At 42.1% G+C, this 17,959-nt stretch overlaps 1 protein-coding gene across 4 annotated transcripts in view; it reads right to left on the bottom strand.

Annotated features, from left to right (window-relative positions):
* The window catches only part of LOC144756206 (E3 ubiquitin-protein ligase TRIM39-like), a 230,767-nt gene that overhangs the window by 100,395 nt on the left and 112,413 nt on the right, over positions 1-17,959 (bottom strand). For all 4 annotated transcript variants that reach the window (XM_078645818.1, XM_078645820.1, XM_078645819.1 and 1 more), the window contains exon 5: positions 11,742-11,851. In XM_078645818.1, the coding sequence (XP_078501944.1) occupies positions 11,742-11,851 (110 nt within the window). The remainder of the gene's footprint in view (positions 1-11,741; positions 11,852-17,959) is intronic.

The following is a 17,959-nucleotide window of genomic DNA, read 5'->3' as shown; positions in this document are numbered from 1 at the left end:
TGTCTTGCCCCAGCCAATTCCTGTTTCATTTATGCCCCCGGTACTTGTCCCCCACAGCAGCATAAAAGGTGTGATGCCTGCTGTCACATTTGGTGTTGATTGAATAACCAACGTCCTGACCGCATGCCTCCAGTTCATTTTGTTGAAAAAAAGCAAGCTGCAATTGATTGGTTAGTGTGCGGTTGAAACGTCCCACTAACTCATTACTCCTGTGATGATATAATGAACTCAGATATGCTTTATACCATATTCAGATAAGAAACTACACATTTTGTCTGAAACCAATTGTGTCCCATTGTCTGTCACCAATTTGTTGGGATAACCCTCTCTCCCAAACACTGCTTGTAAAAATTCTCTAATTGAATGTGTTTCAACATACTAACAAAAGCATTGTGAGGCCACTTAGACCTGTAGCTAATCAACACCAAAGCATACTTGTATACCTCACTAGGTACTTTAAACAGGTCGGCAATGTAAAAATCCAACGAAAGACGGGTCAGATTCCACAGAAATCACTGGTTTTGTGAGTTGACTCTTATTGCTCAAGACACATTTTTCACAATTGTACACAAAATACATGCTTGTCGATCCCTGGTCACCACAAATCTGCTCTCACTCTGCTTCACTGCTCGAGGTCCGATATGCCCTTCGTTGGCCATCTCCAACACTCTTTTCCTCAAAACAATCGGTACTTACTACCAATAGTTCGATTCACCATACCAAACCTTCTTCACATGCCAATTCATCTGCTACTTGAACGTAGGGACCAAATTCCATACCCACATTTATAGTGCATGGCCAATTACCACTAACCCCACTCTTCACCGGAGACAAAACAGTATCGTGTTCAAGAACGTCCCTCCATTCTTGTTCCGATATTGCACCACTAGTCATGGCAAGCCCTTGATACTTGTTAGACAACTATTTTATCCTCCATTTTACACTCATCTACATTAGTGATTGGTATTATGGAGAGGTAATCTGCCACCACATTATTTTGACTGTCACATACTCCACGAAATAATGGTACTCTTGCAAACAGCATTGCCATCTGGCAACTCCTGGAGTTGCTCTACCAGCACCTTTGGTACTGAATAAATCCGCTAAAGGTTTGTGGTCAGTGCATAATACTAATGTGAAACCCCAGAAAAATGTACTTAAATGGCAAGTACCCTGCTACAAAACCATTGCTTTCTTCCCAAAGGAATAGGCTTATTCTGACCTATCTAGTGCTGTACAGGCAAACATAATTGCTTATTTTCAGCTATCTTTACTTGTCTGAAATACAGCTCTCAGCCCATCATCATGTCTGGCATCTGTCCTGAGGATATTGTGATCAGAAGGGTCAAAAGGTTCTTAAGGCAGTGCTCCAAAAATATGTGACTTTATCGTATCCACGGCACACTGGCACTCTTCACTCGCAACCTACAGGCTCCTCTTTTTGACTACATCTCTTTAAGGGTGCATTTTTTCCCATGAAATTTGGACTAATATTCCACTAAACCTAAACATGACTTAAGGTGCTCCTTATTCTTGTGATACAGGGCTTCTCTGATGGCATTCAAGATTTTCAACTTTGGTTCAACATTATTGACACTAATATGGTGTCCAAAATAATTGACCCTACTTGCTTCAAAAGTACACTTTAACGTTAAATGTCTTTCTATCAACATAGTTATTAGCTTTGTTAGACGCCTTTGTTCACATTACTACTGAACACCGAAATATTATCTTGGAACTAGAACACACCTTTGTGACCCTTCAGCATCAACCTCATGAGCCTTTAAAAGACTGATGAGTAACGCCAACCCTTCAATAGGCACAGCATCTCATTTATATTGGATCAAAGACTGCGAACTACTCCGATATTGTGATTCAGGTCACAGAACTTCAAAGTGTAGTCACTTTTGTAAGCTAGAACTATCGGAGACAACCATTATGAACATTCAATAGGGTCAATAATATGAAGATCACACAGTCGGTTAAATTCCTTCTGTAGTTCTTTTTAGGCTAAAATCTATGCAATTTGCCTATATTTTCCTTTAACATCTTGAGAAAACTCCTGCTCCAACACTCATTGGTCGATGATACACTCATACAGTTCTCACATTTCACACTGATTAAACAAGATTTAGATACAACTGGAACAGGATGATTAGGGTCTAGAATATACCAAAATCTCCTTGGTGATCCACATCTAGTCAATTCAACCCATACATATATTAGTGTTGTAGCTGTTTTGTTCTCAAATTACAACTGTCCATCAAATTTAGATACAACTTTGACTTTAGCCCCATCAAATGCAAAGATCTTCACAGAGGATGCTCTCAAATCAAAAGGCTGAAATTTCTTGAACACATCTGACCCAATTATAGCAAAAAGCAACCCAGAATCAGGTATTCAGATGCACATCACACTTTGGTGGTTTTTTTCTTAATGTTAAGCACACATCTCCTGCAAACATTGCTTTCAACAATATAGACATCAGAATCATTACTCTGAGCACCAACATGCATTACACGAAGTACAATATCACTCCTCACCACTACTGTCCTCCTCCTCCATATTGCATAATACTTGCGGGTCCGTCACATGCGACAAACTCTGACAAAATGGCATTTTTTGGTGCATTTAAAACATGCCTGAGGTAAGGCAGTATTTGGCTTTAAAAAGTTGTTTTTTAAGACCACACCTAAAGCGCACTAAAACTTTTTTCCCCACACAAATTGTCTTTTTTCTAATCTTATTTGCACTCAGATTTCGTACTTAGTGTCTTTAGTTGGATTCTTGCATTGAAGAATAATAATCTCATTGCACTGCACTTTGTCAGTATGAGAAGTCACTTCTTTAAAATAAGCATAGCAACCATGCCTAAATGTTCCTGTTGAATGTACTTTCAATTAGCTGATCACGATGATCTCACCATGCATGTCATAATAATTTCTGGTGATAATTAAAGCACGTAAAGCTGAAACAAAATCACCAATAGATTCTTCTGGTTGTTGAGATCTGTGCAAAAAATTGTGTTATTCTAGTACCATATTCCCACGAAGTGAAACATGTTTTACAGGTGCCTGGAAGACTGCAGCTAGAGGAATATTCCATAAGAAGGCCATACTAGCCCCTATTTTGGGGTGTAATGCGCTCTAGGGGGTATTGTCAAGGTTTGTATCGCTTTCACATAACATGTTTGGATACATTTCACGAGCCATCTTGCACTGCCTGATTTAGAAATGGGATTGCCTGTGTGTGGTGGCGAAAAAGCAACAAAGAGCTGTTTTGTCTTACTGATATCTTTTGTTTTTTCCACATAATATAGAAGAGCTCTTCTAACATCTAGTGTGTGCAGAGCTCCTTCTTCTATAGAATCAGGTTGAGGAAAGAACGCGGGTAACTCAACTGACTGATTGATGTGAAAAGCAGAAGCCACTTTAGGAAGAAATTTAAGATTGGTTCGAAGAACCGCTATGTCTTTGCGAAGTTGAAAGAAAGGCTCTTGTATAGTTAGTGTCTGAGGAAAACAACCTTCCATGAGAGAAATTGTAGTTTACACCTGTGCATTGGTTCAAGAGCTGGAACCATTAGCCTAGTTAGAACTATGTTTAAGGTCCATAATGGTGCAGGTGGAAATATACAAAATGACACTAATATACCTAAAAAGACAGATACACTTGAGAAAACAAGTACACAAGAAAACCATAAACTGCTAGTCTTAGACAAGATCATACAGATTTAGAAGCATCAGATGAGGAAGGATTACACTATAGTAAATTTAAAAATAGAACCAATTTAAACGTGTTTGCTAACCTATTAGTACATTATGTAGAAGCCATGGAAATAACTGATTATTATGTTTGTATGAAGTTACCCACATCTGTAGCTGAGGGTGTGACGTACCACCATTTGCCTCTGACATGGTATTTCATGTAGTATTTTAGCTAGTTTGTTTTATAAGAAAGGACTATTACAGTATTATTATTCCAACTCAGATGTGATTTGTTCTGAACTTCCTATACGTAGTAACCTAAATCATGTACATACTAAAAGTGACGTAACTCGTTATACGGGTGAATATTTTCTAACACTAGGTACTATAGATATAGCTGAAGCACACAAGAATAATTTAACATGTATTTTACATGAAAATGAGAAAATGTTTCTAAACTTAGTTGAGAAAAGGAGACAGGATTTCCATAGAAGAGCCACTGAACAGAAACAAAAGGTTCCTAAATGGGCTGAAAGTAAAGAATTTGCTTCAAATGGCAAGACTCAAGCAGATATGTTACTGGATTTTGAAACGAAAGGGAAACTTTGTCTCCATAGAGAGGGAACGAGTTATTATAACAATATATTCATTGGTTCCAGTAAATATGAGCACAATTATAAGGTAATTGGGCGTTGGGGTTTCAGAGATGGAAGTGAACCAGTATTTCCTGGGATCTATCATATTTGTGGAAACAAGGCATATTTTAAACTGCCTGATCATTGGTATGGGAGTTGCTATTTTGGAATAGTATTCCCGAATATATACCATGTAAGAAAAATCACTGGAAGCAATGAAGAAATTAATGGACTAACACGTAGTTTAGTTGAAAAGCAACTTTTGCTGAAATTGTAGGTGATATATTTAGTGCAATAATACCTTCAGTGGGAGTGGTTCTAAATACTCAAAGAATTTTCCAATTGTCAACAGTGGTGGATTGTTTATCGGCTGACACCGCTGGAGGATTTTTGATGACCAATACTGAATTGGTTGCGATAAGATCAATGGTTTTACAAAATCGACTTGCTTTTGACATTATTGGCAAAAGAGGGCGGAGTCTGTAGAATGTTGAAAGCGCAACATTGTTGCACTTACATACCTGACAAAAGCGTTGAAATTAAAGGGTATGTAAAGAATATTACACATTTGGAAAGAGAACTCAAACCACTGGACGTTGACCGTGCATGTCCTCTATAGGTAATTGGTTTACTAATGTAGGAAGAATTATTGTAGGTAGAATACTGATGCCAATATCGGGAGTAGCCCTACTGATTTTAGCAATAATGATTTGGTGTAAATGTTGCAGAAACACCAAAAAGTACACAGTGAATAAAAAGGGAAAGAAAATAAATTTTGATGAAATAGAACTTGAAGAGTATAATGGAAATTTATACAAGAAAGTTAAAAATCTTCAAATGAATAATGAAAAGAAACAAAACAGAAAGTTTGAAGAAATTGAGCTGAGTAAATGTTGAAAGTTGGCATCTGTTTTATTAATTGGTGATGATATAAAATATCATCAAAGAGGGGATTGATGGAGCAAGGTTACGCACGAAAAGCGACTTGCTTGCACTCAACCCTCTCTAAATAACTAGTAACGTACTAACTAGCATGTTTTGTCTTATTAATATTGCACCACACAACATATCTAGGGGAATCTTACTTATGTGCTTTTAATAACAGTAACGCAAATGCATTAAAATGGCCGCCGTAATGCGGGATTTTTTACTGCGCATGCGTCAGTCACACATGTGACGTGACGTATTCTCTCTGCTTGGTGGGAAACTTGCTTCTGCGCACTAGAACTAAGATGGCTGCTATATGTTTAACATGCTAATGCTTGCACTGTTGCTCTAACTAAACATTGTTCGTTCTGCTTAATCCTTAATGCTATAGTTAAAATAAAGTAATGGGAATAGAGTAGAGATAAGTGGTATACAGAACATTAATTTATTCTTTGTTCTAAAACTGTTTCTCTTTGACTTTGCTACTAGCTCGTATTTGGGCCTGATATGCATTTCTCAACTCCATCTTTGGAGTAACTGCGACTGTGCAGAAAAGCTAAAGTCCCTGAAGCACTGACCTTTGAAACTTGGCCAAGTCCTGACTTGCTAGAAGATGTTCCTGGGAACCTCAACTTCTGACCCTTATGGAGGAAGCTAAACTAAAATATGGACTACAGTGTATTCGTTGTTGATACATTCACTTCTGGGTGGAATAAAAGTGCATGGGAAAATAAAATTATGGGCGGGAACGTTAGTTTCCATTTATTAATGAAAATAAGTTAATATTGGTATGGTGTGATGACCTCTTCTCATATATTGGCCAATCAAATTGTAGGATTTCACATTTTGCAACATTTGGGGGTGGTACACTGCCCTGGAAAATGGTATAACTAAGGTAGGCTTAGCTAGTAAAATTGTCCGACTTGTCCGAATAGCTGACCTGTCACTGACCCAACGCACTCAATAGGTGATCGAGAGCAGAGGTGCTGGCGGAGCACTCTGTCAGAAGATTCAACAATCCAATCGGGTCCGTTCGTTATCCGCAGAGAGGGGTGTAACGCTGGTGTTGCACTTAGCTGAGGGTACCTGTTTCTAACCTGCATCCTTCCTAATTTGGTATTCACTCGTCCTGATCTATACCTGTGCTGTCTTACTGGCATAAGATCTACTAGAGGTCTTGTCCTTTATCCCAGCCCGTGGCCAGGATTGGTGTTCACACCATCTTTAGGTAATTATAAATTCATGTGGGTACGTCATTGTAATGTTTTCCTTTTTCGCCCCTCCCTATGTTCAAATGCTTAAAAGTATTTTTCATGAAATCTCTGCATATGTTCGCTTCATAATCATTCTCCTGATTTAACAAGCTTTTAATTGAATGAAACTCTGATATTTACGAATTTTCATAGATAAAGTGTTTAAACCTTTCCCGAGTTTGTGGTTATTTACAAGGTAAATTGTGAGTGCAAATGTTTATTTTACTACATATTCTCTTGCTAACTCCCTTTGATCCCATAGGACTTTAGGTACCGATGACGAGGATTCGTAAGTCAAGTTATATAGGTCAAGTCCTAAACGAGAAATAAATAACAACTGAATAGAGCAGGGTTACCTGGTTAACTGTATGTATGTGTATGGACCCAGGTGAGTATGATAACTAGTCAGGTGACCCCGCGCTCTATCAGTGCTACCCTCATTTCTTAAAGCGTTCGGACACATCCTAAGATTCAATCCTCCTCTCATGTGAGAGCCGGCACATCTAGTCGGTCTAGGACATAGTTTGTGATGCTCGTGGGATGTGTGGAGCCACTCGCATATACTCGTTGAATTGATTATTAATGTCAGACTGCCTATAGACCCTTTTCCCAGGTCTGTTTCCAGACTATTACTAAACCCAGTTGAGCCAGGTCTGTCGAATTCCGTATGTGCTTGGATCATATATTCCCTGTATTTGAAACACCCAAGTTTCTCTATCTAACCTGGTAGGAGTTCCCTGGAATCCATCAGGGCCTGTTGCAGTTCTGAGTGGCCCGGTCTTTGCTTTTCTACCTCCCTCAGTCCCTCTTCTAGGATAACCAACTAATTTAGCAAAGTACAACTGACGCCCACTGTTTCTGCAATGCACCTCCCTCTTATCACTACTTTGAAAGCTCCCATTACAGCTGCAGGGTGGACCCCGTGCCAGTATTTAAAATATCGTGGCTTGGAAGACTGGACCATCCAAGGACTCCGGTTTCAGTTTCCACGTAGGAAGACAGGGTGCAGTCTACACCCAGCTCAGATACAATAATACTGGATTATGATGCAATCCCTTAAAGCCCTTGTTAAGTATTCAATATTTTGTATTGTCCCATGCACATCGTGAAAACAAAGGAAGTTGCCCAAGCGCACATATAGCCAAACTCCCCGTTTCCGTTCCCAGCTAAGGTCATCGAGAAGATAGTCAACATCCAGCTCACCCGCTACCCCGAAGACAACAGCATCCTGGACCCCTCCAAGTCAGGATTCCGCAGCAACCACAGCACCGAGACCGCCCTCATTGCCGCCGCAGACGACATCAGGATCCTACTGGACAACGGTGAGACGGCAGCCCTCATCCTTCTGGACCTCTCTGCCGCCTTCGACACCATCTGCCACCGCACCCTACGCACACGTCTCCACGACACAGGGATTCGAGATAAGGCCCTCGACTGGACCTCCTCCTTCCTCTCAGGCAGAACCCAGAGAGTCGGCCTCCCCCCGTTCCGATCCGAAGCCTCCAAGATCATCTGTGGCATCCCGCAGGGATCCTACCTCAGCCCGACCCTGTTCAACGTCTACATGGCGCTCCTCTCACGCATCGCCAGACATCACAACCTCAACATAATCTCCTATGCCGACGACAGGCAACTGATCCTCTCCCTCACCAAGGACCCCCTCACCGCCAAATCCAACCTCCACCAGGGAATGAAGGCAGTCGCCGAATGGATGGAGAATAGCCGCCTTAAGCTGAACACAGACAAGACGGAGATCCTCATCCTCGGGCACAACCCCTCAGCATGGGACGACTCCTGGTGGCCCGCATCACTAGGGACACCCCCTGCACTCACCAACCACGCACGCAACCTGGGAGTCATCCTCGACTCGAAACTCACCATGACCAAACAAGTCAGCTCTGTCTCCTCCGCCTGCTTCAACACCCTCCGTATGCTCCCCAAGATCTACAGATGGATCCTGACAGACAAGGAAAACGGTCACCCAGGCCCTAGTCAGCAGCAGGCTCGACTACGGAAACGCCCTCTACGCCGGTGCCCTGACCAAGCTAATCAACAGACTGCAAAGAATCCAGAATGCGTCTGCACGCCTGATCCTCGACGTCCCGCACCGCGACCGCATCACCCCCCACTTGAGGAACCTGTACTGGCTTTCTGTCGACAAAAGAATATGCTTCAAGCTACTGATCCACGCACACAAGGCACTCCACAAGATCAGCCCAGCCTCAACAGTCGACTCTCCTTCTGCGTTCCCAACAGGAAACTCTGCTCTGCAGACCTCTCCCTGGCTACCGTCCCACGCATCCGTAGAACCACAGCCGGAGGCAGATCCTTCTCCCACCGCGCCGCCAAGACCCTTATCCTACGACAAACCAAAGACCTTCTAACCTTCAGGAGACAACTCAAGACCTGGCTGTTCAACCAGTAGCAACAGCACCCCCCGCCCCTCAGCGCCTTGGAACCCTTGCGGGTATGTAGCACTGTACAAATTATCTGATGATTGGTTGATGGAGGCTTGAAAAGAAGGAATAATCCCTGGTAGCAGGGTGGGAGCAGCACCATGAGTCTACCAGTCCCTATTGGATCTGTCACCCAGCAAACACATTGGCCATCCTACTGACCGTGGAGTCTCCCAATGGAGGATGGGACCTATCCAGTGCAGGGTCAGCCAAAAAGTTGTAATCCTCCTCCCCATGAGAAACAGATTTACTGCCCAGCCACCATCTTCTTTATTCTGTTCCTCTACAGGTCAGAATATTCTGTTTCGTGTCAGGTGTTTCTGCTTCCACATGTATTTCTACAGTGGAATCTACATTCTGACAATCTGTCATGTTGCTCTTTGAGGGGCCAAGGTGGGTCTAGGCCTCCAGATGATCAAAGAGCTCTCTATTGCATTCTCCTGTCGGTGGCCAATTGCCCAGAGTCCTCCTTTGCTTTTAAAAGAAGTTTGTCTGTAAAGTTATCTTCAGGCATCAAGTTTTGCATTACCGAATTTTTAAATCTAGCTTGGCAATTTTCAAAATGAAAAAACAAAATTAGTTTTCATAATGTAGATTTCAGATATAGAGTGGACTGTATTTTTATACCTGAAAGTGTCTTTTTAAAAATATATATGTTAAGCGGTAAATCCCATGTATAGGCAAACCTATTAAAATATCTGACTTCACGTAAGGAACATTTACTTCTTGGAGCTTTCTACAGGCCTACATTATGCAGTAAATATTCTCAGGTGCCGTGGACCCATCCAGCTAACCACATTCAATAGATGTCTTTTCCAAAGAAAAATATGCAGAACTCTCTCAAAGAAACCACAGAAATAGTCTTTCGATTTAGAGAATTCCCAAAAAATAACCTGGGGAAAACATTTGTTGACGTACCTGCAGCCTACACAGAACCAAGAACATGGCCGATCTTCATTTCAAATGTCGTGACCTCTAAAGTTCTCCTCATTACAAGCATTGCAGCCTCACAATGCTGCTTTTCCAATCATACTTTCACTGCTAAAACTGACTGGCACCACTGCTCCCCCATTTATACTTTTCTCATTCTCACAACTTTCTCTTCTCTCACTCTGCATCACTTCTGAACACAATCACAGATTTGTTTACACTACCCTCCTACACAACTGTAACACTGATGGAGCAAGGTGGAGAAACAAAAATTTTGTGTACGCCTTTTAAAATCACACTTCCAAAATCATAATTTTAACTAATTGAATGACGTGTGAAACTACCTAACTTAGAATAAAAGTTGCACCTACACAGACATACGTGGGAAACTAATTATGCTTATGTTGCAATCCCAATTAACTAATTTTGTGATTCCATCATGTCTTAAATTAATAAGCAGCTTTGAGATAATGGAATGCGGCATAAATGTGCTTTTGTTTACCTATTTTGCGGTAAAACATGAGGAAAAGTGAGTATATTATGCTTAAATGTGGCTATTTTGCTAGGTAACTACTAATAGGGAAAACCTTAGAAAGGGAGGAGGTAAACAGAAAGGTTAAAATTCTTAAATTAACGTTCATTTGTGTTTGTTTCTATGATAGTTCCCATTTTTGACTTGTGAGGCCTATTGGGAAATGGAGTTGCTCGATTACTGTGGCCCTAAGAGAAATACGCATGCGCAAAAAAAGCCGAGAATGAATGCGAGCTGACTGTGCCTGAACAGCGAGGTTCAAGGCCACCATGTCCCGAGAATATAGATGACTGCCAACAACTGTGGGTGTCACTTTTGTATACGTGGGAAAATGTTTCGATATATCAATTTGAGAACGTGGCTAGGCCGGACATTTTCTTAAACAAAGGACCTATTAGATTTTGCTGACACAAGGGAAGACGAATATTAAAAAGATGAGGTTATGCTCATCCACCCCTAAATTGTCCAATCAGAACTCGAATTTAAGTTGAAAGCTACTTTTTAGAAAGATAGAGCGAGCGGAAAAGGTATAAAAAGTGCTGATTTTTACTTAAGAAAAAACTTCTTTTCGATTTCCTCGAGAGATGCTGTCAGAATGCTGATTTTCCTGTGATGTAAGGCTTTGAATAATTTTCTATTTCTTTTGAATGAGATCTGAACTTTAGATGAGGTTATTAGTCAGGGTAGTTAGTGAAGCATTTCTAAATTAAAATAATTGTCTATTTCTGAAATAAATGAAATTAATTGTCCGAAATAAATTCTTATTCTTTAAATGTCGTTTTTGAAATAAAGAAAATAAATTAAGTGAATAACTTTTTAGACATGCTGAATTTGCTCTTAATAAAATTAGATAAATGGAGAATTAAGCTTGTCTTGAGTTTTCCTACACCTAATTTTATACTAGCAGATCCGTCAACCTTAGTGGTGGCGTGTCTAATTAAAATGTTTTTATTAAATTAAAAACATGGTAAGCTCATTTAAACTCCAGGTTTAAATAGTATAAATATCCAGTTTTAGTTTAGACACTCCACTATGATACAGCAGCTCTCCTTTGAATTTGCGGTGTCATGGGCCCCACTGTCGAGTATATGTATGATTTTGTACTTCAGGGAAAGGTGTTATGGTGTTAGAAATTATTTCCGGAGTAGCGCTGCATCAACACAACAAAGATATCACTTGCCATCACGCTTGTATGTGTAGTCTTCTTCGTCGGATGCAGGGGTGTTATTGCAGTGCACGTTTCTCCATCATGAACAACTGTTGCTTACCTGGTGTTTGTCTCACAATCTGATGTCCGTTTACCTTTTAATTCCAAGAGTTTATCCTGCAAGAAGGAATGTTCTCCAATGCTCTCCAGAGTCTGCCCCACAGCTACATCTTTTGGAGGTTTCTGGGCCTTTGCATTACTATACCTGTGGATTAGAGAGCAAAGCTGTAAATGTTCCTCTGCATACTGTCCTCACTCTCACTACATCCTTTATCTACACCAAGCTGTAGCATACTCTCTACAATGTCACTACCACATTGTGTTTGGGTTTCTACTACGGATCTCATTGTTCCTGCAAGATACTTTTTGCTGGTCCTGGGAGAGTCAATGGTTACCAGACAGTGTCAGAGGTGGGGGCTGTAATTTGCACTTCTGTAATAAACTCAAGGTCCAGTTGGGGCAACTTATTATAACAAGCATTGGCAAAGCCTATAATTCTAAGTAATCCGAGAACTATTGCAATTGCCAAAGTCAATGTCTTTTAGCCATGTGTTATAAAGAGGAATGGATGTATGTGGTGTGGAGTTGAAATATGAGGAGTGTAAATATGCGGCACGGTGCGGGAGAGAATTTATGTGGAATGTAATTATGTTGCATGGTGTGGATTTACGTGGAGTGGCAGTGGGTGCTGTAGAGTACAATTATGTGGAATAGTGTTAAATTATGAGTCAAGATGTAGAAATCTGTGGTGTGGATTGGATGTATGTGGTGTGTTATGGAATTATGTGCTGTGGAGTGGAATTATGTGTTGTGGAGTGGAATTATGTCATGTGGAATGGATTTGTGTGGAGTTGGAATTCTGTGGCACGGAATTGTGTGGTGTGGAGTGAAATTACATGGCGTGGAGTGGATGTGAAATGTTGCTATGTGGCGTGGACTGGATTTATGTTGAGTGCAATTATGTGGCATGAAGTGCATTGTAATTATGTCTAGTCAAATTATGTGGTGTTGAGTGATATGTGATGTCTGATTATGTTGCATGGTGTGGAACTGTGTTGTGCTGAACTGAGTGGCATTATGTGCCATGGTAAAGAGTAGAATTATGTGGAGTGGAATTATGTATATGGTGTGGAGTTGAATTTTGTGGAGTGCAATTATGTGTTTTATAGCGGAGTGGTTACATGCGGAATGTAATTATGTGGAACGAAGTGTAATTATGGAGATTGGAGTGACATTATATGTAGTGGAATTATTTGGAGTTAAATTGTGTTGGATGGAGTGTAACTATGTGGTTTGGAGTGGAATTATGTTGAGTATTATGTAAAGTGGGATTGTGTATCATGGAGCGAAGTGGAAATATGTGGAGTTTAATTTGTTGAATTGCAATTAAGTGGCATTGAGTAGAATGATGGGGAGTGAAATTGTGCGGTGTGGAATTATGAGATGTTGAAATGTGTTGTGTGTAGTGGAATAATGTGGTGTGGATTTGTGTGTTGTGGAATTGTGTGGCACTTAATTTTATGGTGGTGTGCTAAATATGTGGAGTTGAATGCTTGTTGTCTTCACGGGCCTGCTGAGTGTGGGTCACAGTCCGCAAGAGTTGGCTATATTGTCGAGGGATCTCTACAGGGCTTAGAATCCGTGCTTAATCTGAGCCTGTTGTTTCTGGTGCTCAGCACAGGATCTTAATTTTCAACACTGACACTTATGACAGTTTGCAATGTGTATCGAAATTAGAGATTAACACAACAGTAGTTCATTATTTCAATGAACATTACAAATTACTAATATCTTCTACCCAAGCCATTATTGTAGTTCTGGGGTCTGAAACAGTCTGAAATGTCATTCTTGTAAGGTGTGTTGACTAGTATTTGTGTTGATTCAGTCACTGGAGTCGCGTACAGGGGCAATGAGTAGTGTAGGCTGCAGTTGCCTCTTGACGAGGGCCCGGCAATTATTTATTTTTACAAATTAACAACTGGTTAGATTGCTGCCAGCAGCATATCTACTGCAGTGCTGAGGGAGCCACCTCAGGGGTGTGGAATGTAATAAAATATCTACTTTGCCATGGGGCAGGTTGCTTTATAAATCTACTTGTCCTGTAACAAAATCCACTTGCCCCTTTGGTGCCATGTAGTGCAGCGACAAATTATGGCAGCAATCCAATTATATAAGAGCTCTTATATAGCCTCTCTGATTATGTCGGAACTTCTACAATGGTAAGGGTTTGAATCCTAGAAATCCCCTTATGTTGCCACCTTTCCATAGATCTACATACTGGGGTTGAAGGTAGTGGTAAGCAATAGTTCGAGGGTTAGAATGCTCTTTTGAGTCTGTGCAAACCTACTAACTTGCATGGTTTAAGGCGTTTTCAACAACTCTTCTCTAATCTTTCCCCATACTGAGAAATGTTGGAAATTTACTCCTGACAATGGCAGACGTATACCTTCTTCTAGAGTTGGGAAGAAAGTGGTTGGAGGAAAAGTGAACCTGCAAACACTCCGATTTTCACATGAGCAAATCTACACATGCATATTTGCTCATGCCAAAATGCAGTTCACAAATATTTTCTAGGAGTACTATTTCTTGTCCTACTTCTGTCAGTTCCTGGGAATTCACGAAAGTCGTATAGCTGCACTTAATGCAAGGGCATATACCATAGGTGCACTTTTGAAACTTTCTTTAATAATTGGGCCCCTAATATGGTCTGGCGTTGACTGTGACCTTTTGTGTTTATTAAAATTCTGTCTCTCTCTCGGTATTGGCTGGCTTAACTGTAAGCAACAGCAATCTGCTCTTTCACAAGGACCATATTGGCACACAAAGTGCTTTTGTTCAGTGCCAGTAACTACTGTGGCAGTGTGGGCTTTTTGAGACCAAAAACTATTTTTGCTTTTAACCACATCGCCGTGGGGCAAATTCCGCCACAGCGCGGGGGGGAGGGGGCAGCGCCGCGGTGCTGATGACGAGCTTGGCTCGTCATGCAGCGCGATGTCGCTGTGCTGGTGATGAGCTGAGCATGTCATGGCCACGCCCGCTCAATAGAACGCCCAACACAGCAAGGTAATTATCCCCGCGTGGGCGTTCCGCGGAGGCCATGACGAGCTGAGCTCGTCATCAGCACAGCGCCACCGTGCTGCATGACGAGCTGAGCTCATCATCAGCATGCAAAAGGTTAACAATGTTTGTTATAATGTTGAGAGCCCGGCAGCTCCAACACTGATAAGGTTTTACAAAAAGCATGCCAGCACAAGTCACACATTGACAAAACTAAAAAGCTGACCACCAATTTCAGACCTACTGGCTTTGCCAATGCTTGTTTATTTTTGTTTCCCATAATCTTATTGAAACTGGTTACACTGATCTTCCATTATGAATATTCTCAGGAAATACTAGCATGCATCATACCGTTACTAAATTATGCTGCAAAGAAATAGTACCTGACATTTTACAGTAGTTTAGCAAACTGTTTTCCTGCTTTCATTTTTTTATGAACATTTTATTTTGAAAGCAAAGAATCATCAATCTCGCTTTCAAGCTTCTGGAAATATTTGCATTAAATCAGAGCATTCTGGGAGCATTATACATAACCTCATATTACTAAACTTAGAAAACGTGTGAATACAATTTTATATTGGAACTACTGTCAATGGTGCAGTCAGAGCTTACAACATTTACTTCGACCGTTCACGCTAATAATAAAGGCTTTCAATTAATGAACCATAAATACAAGTTTGAACAGCATTAACATAGGGACAAAAATATTATCTTAACGTCAGACAGTGCCATTCCTTGAGCCATAATATGGTAATGGAAACTTGTCAGCACAAGGGTTTGCGGGGTAGAGGGTTGGGCCTACTTGTCGCAGGGACACAATACACATGAAACCTTGTTGCCCTTGACCACTAACAGTATGTTCTGGGCATCAGGCTACAGGAATTCCAGATCCCTGTGACTTTCATGGGAGATGAGACAATGTTTTTCTTTTCTGCCCTCTCAGCCCAGAAACTGGGGAAAACAGCGTCAAAGGCATCCAGCGGCTGTTTCTGGCACCCCTGCGAGCACTCGAGTCTTGAGAGGACTCCTGCTTCAGGCAGCCTGAATTTTCAACATGGGCCTGCTGGAAGGGGAGCAGGGCAGGACTGGGAACAGCAACCAGCCATGGCTGATTGCTGCTTGACTGGTCCTGAGAGCAGGGGGAGGGAGGTGCGGTAGTAAAAATCACTGCTCCCGTTTTTGATACAGGGGGGGCAGATATTGCAGCACTGCTACTAAATCAGCCCCCACGGCCAGAAAACCAGCCTCCACAACTCCGAAGAAATGCCTGGCGCTGCTACGGCCAGTCCAGCACTGAAGGGGAGGGGTGATGGTAATGGGGATCGCTGAGCAGTGGCAACCGGCATGGCTCGTGGGCGGAGGGTGGGTGACCTTCCCTGCAGTGAACGCTAATTCTGGTGTGTTCGAAACTTATACTGCTACTGCCGTGTCTCAGGAATATGTTCCATATAGGACACAGGAAGTTCCGATTAATGCTTGGCAGCACAGAGTTTGGTTTAATGGCGCCCTACCCCACTCTTTGTTAACTCCAAGGTTAGGTCCTTTGTCCATTCCAGGCGCTACCTAGCCTGTTTTGGCTGGATTTACACCGCATCCTCGACATGGAGCGGTTACCCTTGCAGATTTACAGCTGTTACATACAGTCGCAATTAGTGTAATTCGGTAGTTGGTGCAGTACATTACCCCAACCTCCAGGGCGGGGCCCCTGGTGCTGCGGCGTGTCCAGCCGGACCGAGCGGAATGCAGCTTAGTCCTGTGATGGTAAACGCGGTAATGGGCAAGCGCCCCCAGAATAAGGATGATTTTCCTTTCTAGCTTGCCGAGAAGTTTGATCAGCTAGAAGCAGTATTTCCTAACACGACTCCTGTTGAAATACACAGGATTCTAACAATTAGTATGCCTAAAAACTTGATCCCAGAAGCTGGTGACTGTGAATCTTGGGGTAAGATCTTTGCGGCAGTGTATACGAGGTGCTTCGGCACTCAGTCAATGACTGTCCTTCCAAAGGTCATTAAGCCTGTTCAAGATGAGCACGGACCTGAGGCAGCGGTTGAATTGGGTGTGCGCCTATGCGGCAGTTTTGACGTAGTTTCCGATCTCGTCCTTGCTAATGTCAAGGGAGATGCGGTGAGCTTTCAGGTGTCTAATGCTTTGCTGGCAGTTCCCGATGCCGATAAACCCTGACAGTTACCGAGAATTATTGTGGCGGCTCATAGGACCGTGGGCCGCAATAGTTTAGGTGTCAAGCCATTCTCTGATAAGGAGAAAAAGCAACCCCAAGGGCCGAAGTCAGAAACTGACGAACAGCCCAAGGCTAAAAAGCAAAATTGGCCAAAAAATAAAAAACAGGGTAAACAACAACAGCAGAAACAGGTGTCACGTCCTGCATCTCCAGTGCCTGCGCCCACAGAACGTTTTTATGACTTGCGCGATGATAAAATCACCTGATCGTTTTCCGGTTTCTGAACAACGCTCTCCTCGTTCTTTACAGGACTCATCGGCCTCATCGACCAGTGGTGGAGAAGGTGGCAGAGGTCGGGGTAGCCAGCAGGGACGCGACCAGCCCCGCCCGAAAGACAGTAAAGGCAAGCAGGACGATTCGACACCGAAAAAGACCCCAGTTTCAGAAAAAGAAAGTTGCCGCGTTAACAGCGAGATATGCCACAGATAGTGAGAACGCAGCTTCGGAATCAGACATGGGCGCTGACTTTGTTGGACCAATCCAAAACGAAACAATTGCCAATACTGATCTACTAAATCCTTCCTTTTTTCTTATACACATTTCATTTGAACTGAATGTGAATGTGAGATTTATACTTCACTCTGAATTAATCACTTATTTTATTAGTATACATACATTTGTTGGACAGCAGGGCGGAGATTACCATAGTGCGGGAGGCCCTGCGTCCACTACTGAAGGTGACAGCGACTGATCGATATGTTGTTGTGGAGACAGCTGATACCAGAGTAGCTCCCCCTGATAGACTTTATGAAATAGTCCTTTTAATTGAAGGTGACATACAACGTACCATAAAAGGGGCATTTTGGGAAAATCTTACGACTACCTAAGACATTTAGTTAGCGGAGGCTGACTGGCCCTCACCTTTTGTCCTCGCAGCTCCGAGAGGGGAGGAGGTAATCCTCCCTAGTTTCGCGCACACTGTCTCAAAGGAGCATGCGCTGAATTTTGCAGAAGAGTGGGCTAAAGCCCTTGCGCCGGCTCTGTACCGTACACATTGTGGATGTGACATATTTT

This window comes from Lissotriton helveticus, chromosome 5_1 (genome assembly GCF_964261635.1).
Source record: "Lissotriton helveticus chromosome 5_1, aLisHel1.1, whole genome shotgun sequence".
Classification (NCBI taxonomy): domain Eukaryota; kingdom Metazoa; phylum Chordata; class Amphibia; order Caudata; family Salamandridae; genus Lissotriton; species Lissotriton helveticus.
Note: the sequence above shows the minus strand (reverse complement) of the source record. Positions and strands in the feature narration are given on the sequence as shown.